The sequence below is a fragment of the Tasmannia lanceolata genome, unplaced genomic scaffold, assembly GCF_043159265.1.
Source record: "Tasmannia lanceolata isolate RefF3 unplaced genomic scaffold, GAP_Taslan_0.1 ptg000015l, whole genome shotgun sequence".
NCBI lineage: Eukaryota > Viridiplantae > Streptophyta > Magnoliopsida > Canellales > Winteraceae > Tasmannia > Tasmannia lanceolata.
In genome coordinates this window covers 11,431,861-11,440,371 of record NW_027518692.1, presented here as the reverse complement: position 1 = coordinate 11,440,371, position 8,511 = coordinate 11,431,861, and the positions used below count along the sequence as shown (strand labels likewise).

At 39.9% G+C, this 8,511-nt stretch overlaps 1 protein-coding gene across 1 annotated transcript; it reads right to left on the bottom strand.

The window, feature by feature from the left end:
• Positions 1-5,532: 5,532 nt before the first annotated feature.
• LOC143891715 (scarecrow-like protein 15) lies at positions 5,533-7,170 on the bottom strand. The gene has a single exon (XM_077396253.1). It carries the CDS (start codon positions 7,168-7,170, stop codon positions 5,533-5,535), a length of 1,638 nt encoding a protein of 545 aa, XP_077252368.1.
• Between the last annotated feature and the right edge of the window lie 1,341 nt (positions 7,171-8,511).

Sequence of the window (8,511 nt, the reverse complement as noted above, 5' to 3'; positions counted from 1 at the left end):
TAAATAGAGGAACTGGAAATATGAAAGCTATAGGCATGAGTGCGAGCAATCTTTTGCTTGAATAAATAGAGGGCCCATCATCTGGGGTCACTCACCGGCCAATCTTTTGCAAATATGTATATGGTGTCATCTTATTTATCACTTTTTGGCTTGAAGTAGGTCTTTTAAAAATAAATTCTAACCATCATTTCCCTTTGGATGGAATGAAAAACCTTTCTCAACACTAATCGCTCGTGCGACAGCTTTGGAAGGAGCTCAATAACAGTCAATATCTATCTTCGTTGACAAAGTAGGTCGATTGGAAAATTTAACTTTGATTATCTTGGGTTATTAAAAGCAAAATGGCCGTTAAGGTAGTAAAGCCCAGTTGGAAGTCGATCATCTGTGAGGAAGAAGCTAAGCCAAAAGCTCTCCTCCACCTATAAATGTAACCAAAGTTAATTTTGCCCATAACAGTCCCTCTAGAATTGGAGGCACTAAAATTTGCTATTAAGTGTCCTGCTATAATTGGAGGTGGTATAAAATTTGCTATTAAGTGTGCAATGGAAAAATAGCGATATTCGATCTTCTTCATCACCCTTCTCAATCTCCCTTCTTCTCTCCCTTCTCAACAAATTTCTCCTCAGCTCAAAGATCCAATCGAGAAGTGCAGTGGTAGCAATTGGGGAAAAGAAGTGCAATCTTTGGTTGTGAAGAAGAACCAAAGCCTTGCTGTCCAAACTCTCCTAGAAGAAAGAACCCATCTTCAACTTTGATTCCAACTCCGGTTGATATTTTCCCTCAACAAAGATCAATTTCCCTTTCATTCTTCAGGGCCTGAAATTAACACTCACCTATTAGCAAGACTTCAGGCTTTGAAATCAGATTAATGGAATATTAGAATTCTGTATACAGAGGTCACATGTCCATGATTTCCTTCAGGTATTAGGTTAACTCCTTTAAAGTACAATCTTCAAGAAGCTCAACCTTTGAAATGGGGTATCGAATGATGAATTCCAGTTCTAGGAATGGATGTTGACAAAAAGTTTAGGTCCTTTTTTTTTATTCCACAACCTCTACATTTAATCACCAATTCCCCTACAAATATATTCCCCTGCCCTTCTCGGCAATAAATCTAGGAATCCAATAGGCTTAATGTTTAGGGAAAACCATATAAGATAGATGGCATATCCTTAGGTTTAAGGAAAACCATACAAGGTTAATGTTTTTAACCACTTTGATCCTGTCCATTGATCTTATATCTTGCAAAGGCCACAGTCACAGTTAGGATCATTTCATAAAATTTTGTTCCACGGAGTATTTGTTCACTCAATGGTGAGAGAATGGGGGAGGGAAGGAGCTAAGAGAGCAAGGATAGTAGTAGTTTACTCAATGGCTTCTCTAGAGATTTTTTATGGTGCTCGCCATGGCATGCTCATGTAAGGGGGGCAGCCACACTTGATACTTGATCCAACACCACCCCTAATGTGTGATTATCGACATTAGGGTGTGGTTGAATTGTCGATCACTTACCTTCTTATCGACATGGAAGGACTCTAATGTCTGATTATGTTACTTAACAACAGTATGATTGAGGCGGGCTTGGGCTTTGACATTTTTAGCATAGAATAATAAGCTGTTGAAGCGCAATAGTGAAGATGGTTTTGAGGGTGTTTGTGAGATTTTTTTATTCCAAAAGAAGAAGAGATTAATAAGGAACAAAAATGGGGCTTTTTTTTAAAACATGTACTGGTGTTTGGCTTAAAGTCATGGGTATGCTCACCAGTGATGCGAGTTTGAATCCCTGGGCTAGCCCGATGGGCACCACAATTTCAAAGAAATGATCAATCAAGATGAACAAAATGAATTTAAAATAAAGGGTTCAGGCCTTCCCTGTTTATAGAGATGACCGTCAAAGCTAGTGTCGGAAGCGAGTAAGGTGGAGATTTGCGTGGGTCATTGCGACCCTATTTGATGACCTTGGAGATGGCGCCCAATGTAATAAATGGTGGAAAATAGAAAATAACACAAAGAGATAGAGTGAAGAAATGTAGAAACTGAAGAAGATAGAAGGAGAGAGCTTGAGAGCTGTGGTATTCTCGTGTGAGAAATCGTTGTACCTTGAGAGGCTTCTAGGTTAGGTATTTATAGGGTAAAATGGGGGGAAATGACCATTGGGGAGAATCAATTAGGGATTTCAAGGGCCGTAAAAATCGGATTTGATTTGGGAATAACATTATTTTTGGTGAAAATCTCACTTGAGTTTGGAAAATAGTTGTCCAAAGGAGAGATTGCCGGTGGAATAAGGTGAAGAAGGCAACTTTACAAATTTGGTAGGATTTTGAGAGGATCTTCGTAGCTTGATTTGGGGGAAAGTGGCTGTTTTGATAAATTTTGGAAGAACCGAAAATGGAATCCTGTTACGAACCCAGATCGGTTCGTAACGGATTTGATCTTCTCTGAGGGAAGATCAGCCTCTTGACCCACTTCGAGGGAAGGGTCGTCCTCCTTTCTGTGCAAAACCACACTTTCTCAAACAATTTTCTTCATTAATTTAATAAAGATGCATACACTTATTTATAGGAAAAACCCTAATCTAGATAACCCTTACCTCTAAGAGTCCCTCTACTAAATAACTAAAATGCAAATCTGGAAATAACAAAATATCTAAACAAACTTATTTCAGCCACGTGGGCACCTAACATTCCTTCCTCATTGAAATCAACCTTGTCCCCAAGGTTGGATTATTGGTGAAAATAATTTATTCCACCAGGGTCCCAAATCATTTTTGGCATAAATTTGTAGAAAAACATTGGCCTTTCATTATCTTCAAAAATAGCGGACGCGATCATTTGAACACCGCCTTCAAAATCTGAGGCGATCCACATTGGAAAGAAATACGATTTTCATCGTTGCCGGCCGCAATTCTTCGACTCTTCTATACATGAACATCAACTTTATCAGATTTCAACCTTTCTTCTTCCTCGCACATTTCCTCGATTAGAATGCTGATTTTCTTCAGGCCTTCTGCAATTCACCAATGCCCTTCTATCATTTTCGAAATAGATGCTTCGAGCTTTTGAAAATCATCGCGCAAGTAGGGGTGTAAACGGATCAAATTCGAATCGGATATGGCTATATCCGAATTCAATTACAGTATACACTATCCGAATTCGGATTCGGATTTGATGGATATTTAATATCTATTATCGAATTCGTATCCATCGGATATTTTTTGAATTCAGATATTATCCGTATCCGTTTATCCGGTAATTTCGAATATTTTGTTGCAGCACTTTATCTTTCTTCTTATTCTTACTCCTCGAATAAATTTTCCAAACCCTAAAACCATACCTCTACCTTCTCTTCACAAAATTAACTCTCAAACCCTAAAATATATGAGATTCTCTTCTTTCTTTTAAAACAAAGGCAGAGAGAGAGAGGCGCTGGGGATGAATGATGGTAGTGGTAGTGGTCTTTGGGTTTTTTCTTTTTTTATGTATATGATGGAATGGGTTTGGGCTATTTTGAACAGTGGAAGTGAGAGTGCTGATTGTGGAAGATGAAGAGAAATGGGGATGTAGATGATGATTGGGTTAGAGATTGAGGTGATTGGCGGTGATGGAGGTGGCTGTGATGGAGGTGGCTGTGAGAAGGTGGAGAGGGGCGGTGGCGGATTTTGGTGGGATTGGAGGCACCAAGGAATGCCGAAGATGGTGTCTCAGCCTCCTCCTTTCTCTTGCTTCTCCTTACAAACCTTAGAAGTCCCCTCTTTTAATTGCATTTTGAGTTTTTATATAATCCTAAGTTGGAAAATTGATCTGAGCCGTCCATTTACCATCAATGACTATGGCCTTTTTGCTCTATAATTCTCTAGAAACTATGTCATCTTCTTTCAATCACCATCATCCATTTGTTTTTTTCATCCTATAACCCACATTTGTTGCTTCATAAAGAAGCCATGTCAAACTCCAAGAATGCCCTTAAAATGAGAGATTACTTCCTTTCCTACCCAAAACACTTTTTGTTTTTGTATTTTCTAAAAAGAAAATTTACTTTTCTTTTAGAAACAAAAGATAGTGTGTCATTACTAAAAATAAATATTAATGATATTATTAATAATAAATAAAAAGAATTTACTTCTCGGATTCGGATGTTAAACGGATCGGATATACCATTTACCAGAATCGCATCCGCTAAGAGCCGGATATCTCATAAACGGATTCGGATAATATCCGCTTGAAATGGATCCGGATAATATTCGCTTTAAACAGATTTGGATGCGGACGGATCGAATTTTCGAATATCCATTTACACCCCTACACGCAAGGAATCCAAAATCGATATATCCATGGCGCAGGACCGACTGCTTTGATACCACTTGTTACGAACCCAGATTGGTTCGTAACGGATTTGATCTTCTCAGAGGGAAGATCAGCTTCTTGACCCACTTCGAGGGAAGGGTCGTCCTCCTTTCTGTGCAAATCCACACTTTCTCAAACAATTTTCTTCATTAATTTAATAAAGATGCATACACTTATTTATAGGAAAAACCCTAATCTAGATAACCCTTATCTCTAAGAGTCCTCCTTCTACTAAATAACTAAAATGCAAATATGAAAATAACAAAATGCCTAAACAAACTTATTTCAGCCACGTGGGCACCTAACAAATCCCATCCTTTTTTTTAAAGAGACGGTGGCATATTTTGTAAATAGAATGTGATTTTTGCCCTTTTCTATACTTAATGAAGCCCTAAGGGCATACCTTGAAATTATGACTGAGTTTTGGGTGTTTTAGTTTAAAATGGGGAGGGGAATGGCTTGTAAATGATGGAAACATTATGGGTATTTTGGTGGCTGTTTGAAAGAGGAAACAACAAATTTTTTTTTTTGAAAAAGCACTCTGATAGTTTCATGCTAAATAAGGTAAGAACATATATCCAAACGTGACTCGGCCCAAAAAAAAAACAAAAAAAAAAAACGCGGTGGCAAAAATTTGAGTTTAATCAGTATTGGTTAAAAAAGCGTAATAAAAAAACGAACACCAGAAAATGAGTTTAGAATTTTGTCATTTACAAAATATGGTGTGGGGGGGTAAAATTGGAAAGTTGGCCAAAAAAATGTGTTTAAAAGTTTAAAATGCATTTTAAACACGTTTAAAAGTTTGCCCAAAAAAATGGATTTTTATTCGTCGTAAAAGTTTTAAACGGCACACCAATAAAACATGCCATTTAAAACGGAGTTTTGCTAACTATGCTAAAGACCAACATGTGCATGGGATAGGTGACAACAGCAGCAGCAACAACAAAAATGAATGTTATCTAAAACTTTCCCTTTATTATTTCTTTAATTTATATATAGAGCATTTTGAGCTTGACCTTTGGTCTTTTGTTTCTCAAACATCTTAGTTGATACAAAGACAAAAGAGGTCAAGATAGAAACAAGAAATAAAAGAAAGACAAAAACACCCAACAACACGCATAAAAGCCAATCAAATAAGCAACTAAAACAGTAGGGGGGAGACAGAAGAAGCACCCAGAAGCCATCCAATTCAAGACAAACTCCACGCTGACGTGGAGGCAATCTCCCTCTCTTGCCACATAAGCATCATTGACCCATGTTGTTGTGCCACCTGGAAGCCCTGTACTGGGGACCTCCGTACCAGGCACTCGACATCCCTGTGAGTAAATTCGCTAAACGGGATTGGTAACATTCCGGCATTGGAGATCAGCTCCCGCCATTTGAATGGCCGTTTCAAAGCCTCCATGACACACTGGAAGATCCTTGGCTGGAGTAGGAACCTCTCGATTCCCTGTGTCTTTTCGGTCGTGGCATCAGAAGCCACAGTGTCAAGGGATTCCATAAGTGATGAGTAGTATTTGAGCCCGGCGACGATGTTTTGATGGAACGACGTCCCGATGGCATGGTTGTAGCCACATCGACATTCCATGTCGACAAACACAATGATTCTAGGGGAGATCTGGCGCAGGTAGCGGAGGAATCCATATACGGATTCGACCTCTGCCATCCCCTCCCCTTCGAGTTTTCGAAAGATAGACTGAGAGAAATTCACGACAGTTGCCTCGCCATCGGCGATCCAGATTGCGCCGAAGGCGAGGGTTGCAAAAATATAAACACTAAGAAATTCGACCTGAATCTGTAGGCCGAGATCCCTTGCTAAGTTACGGAGGTTTTGCAGAGCTAGATCCGTCTCAAGTGATTCCTTCTCGACAATGGCTGTGATCCGGACCAATGGCAGCTGGCTCATGGCTGCTCTACATCTCTTCGAAATATCAAGCATGAATGACATCCATTGATCTCCGATTCCAATATCAAAATCGATCACATGTACCAACGTGAAACCGTCGACAGCTTCAATTATTGCCTGATTTGCAGTGAAATTTGTGAATTTTGAGATGGGCAAGATTTCGTAAAAGTCCTTGTAGGCGTCGATCTTATGAATGGCGTCGATCGAAGAAAGTGCATCTAAGTAACTCCCTATTGTGCCACACAGTAGAGACTCAAGAGCCTCCTTAAAGTAAAAAACAGCTCTTTGAAGCGGATTTCCAGCAGCAAGCGACAACTCCTGATTGAGCTGCTGCAATATCATATTCGCTTCCATGATATTGTCGGCTTCAACAAACTTTGCAGCTCGGATCAATTGCTCAACTTGTGAATGGCTTGGAGATAAATCGCCTCTTTCGATAACTGGGTCGATAAAAGAATCGTTCCTGATTGGAAATGAAGAGTGAGGAATCTGACTTGTGGAGGGAATATCAGAGAAGATGCAGTTGGGGAGGATAAAATGAGAAGAATCTTCGGATTCGGAAGGAGGGAAAGGAGGGATAATGGTGTTTAGTATTTCAGAGGGAGTGAGTTGAGAGATATTGTTATTGGAGAAGTTAAAATCGTCATCTTCCTTGGCGGAGTCCCAACATTCAGTATCCAAGTCTTCTAGGAACATTTGTGACTGACTGTCTGACGACATGCCGAGGACTATCGGAGTTTCTAAGACGGGGTTTGACCCATGGGTGAAGTTGGAGCTCGAACAAGGATCAACTGCAGAGGTCGATTCGTTGAAGAGGATGGATTTTGAGTCACCGGCAGTAGGATTTTCAGGGGTATTCTGAGAATAACCTGGGTTGGGAGTTGATTTTTGTCTGTTGGGATTGTTCTCGGAGGGCTCCATGATGGTAGTTATGGGTGGTTTCTCCTAATTAGAAGAAAAGAAGATAGAAGAGCAGTGAAAATACTGCCCTAATCGAAATTTCGCTCTCTCTTTTGATGCTTGGGAGAGATGAGAGATTGTGCTGAGGACGTTGTTGGTCTGTATCATTAGATGGCTATTTATATTTGCATTTGTGGGGCCGTTTATGTAAATGAGGATGACAAATATGGAATGTCATGCCTGGGCCAACCTTATCTTTCTCATGGCACAAGCAAACCTTTGTCTTTCTCATAAGAAGCTTCGACTTGAATACATTGCCTTTTTAAGGGCTTTTTGGACTCTGTGTGGTTGGCTTGGTTAGTGTGGTTTTGCTTGAAATATTTCCGTATTTGCAATTGCTTGGTCGGCTTGGTTAGTATGGTTTTCCTTGAGCATTTTCCTTATTTGAAAAGAAAATTGTAAACCTACAAGAGTAGTCGGCGTGGTCTTCTTGGTTAGCATGGTTTTCCTTGAAATATTTCCTTATTTGCAATGGTTTGGTCGGCTTGGTTAGTGCGGTTTTGCTTGAAAATTTTCCTTATTTGTAAAAAAAATTGTAAACCTACAAGAGGACTCGGCGTGGTCGGCTTGGTTAGCGTATGTGGTTTTCCTTGAAGTATTTCCTTATTTGCAACGGCTTAGTGGTTTTCCTTGAAAATTTTCCTTATTTGCAAAAAAAATTGTAAACCTACAAGAGAACTCGGCGCAGTCGGCTTGGTGTTATTTCCTTATTTGCAATGGCATCGTCGGCTTGGTTGGTGTGGTTATCCTTGAAAATTTTCCTTATTTGCAAAAAAAATAAATTGTAAACCTACTAGAGTATCTCGACGCATTACTTTTTTTCCTAAATTTTCCCCCATATTCACATGAAAGAGAACTTCAGAGCCGCCACCTAGGTTAGGACCTAGGACCCGTATCTGCTTTTCGATGAAACGAGGATAGGAATCCGAGTTTCATTGAAAGAGCAGTAACCGCAGTTGTACTCTAGGTAGGGTGCCTAGAACACATAAGTTTGCTCTGTTTGTTATGGCCTGGGTCCTTACAGAAATTCGAGTAAAGGTTATGGTTACATTCGGGGAAGGTGTTATGCACCCCTCATGCCTAGGGTAAACCTAGTCTCTTGGCTTTTCTTGGGGTTTTTGATGATCTACATCTCTATCCAAGATGAGTGATTCCTCGGTGTCGACGAACCAATCGGCCCTCGTCATGAGGTCCTGGAGAGTGCAAGGGGGCTCGACATGAAGTGAGAGCTTCAAATCTTGGTTCATGATGGCAGCTTTTGAGGTCGTTATCAAGATCAATGTTGGTGATTTGAACCACTTG

Bases quoted from the DNA above. Each gene is read 5' to 3' on its own strand.
- LOC143891715 (XM_077396253.1), bottom strand. From the start codon at position 7,170: ATGGAGCCCTCCGAGAACAATCCCAACAGACAAAAATCAACTCCCAAC.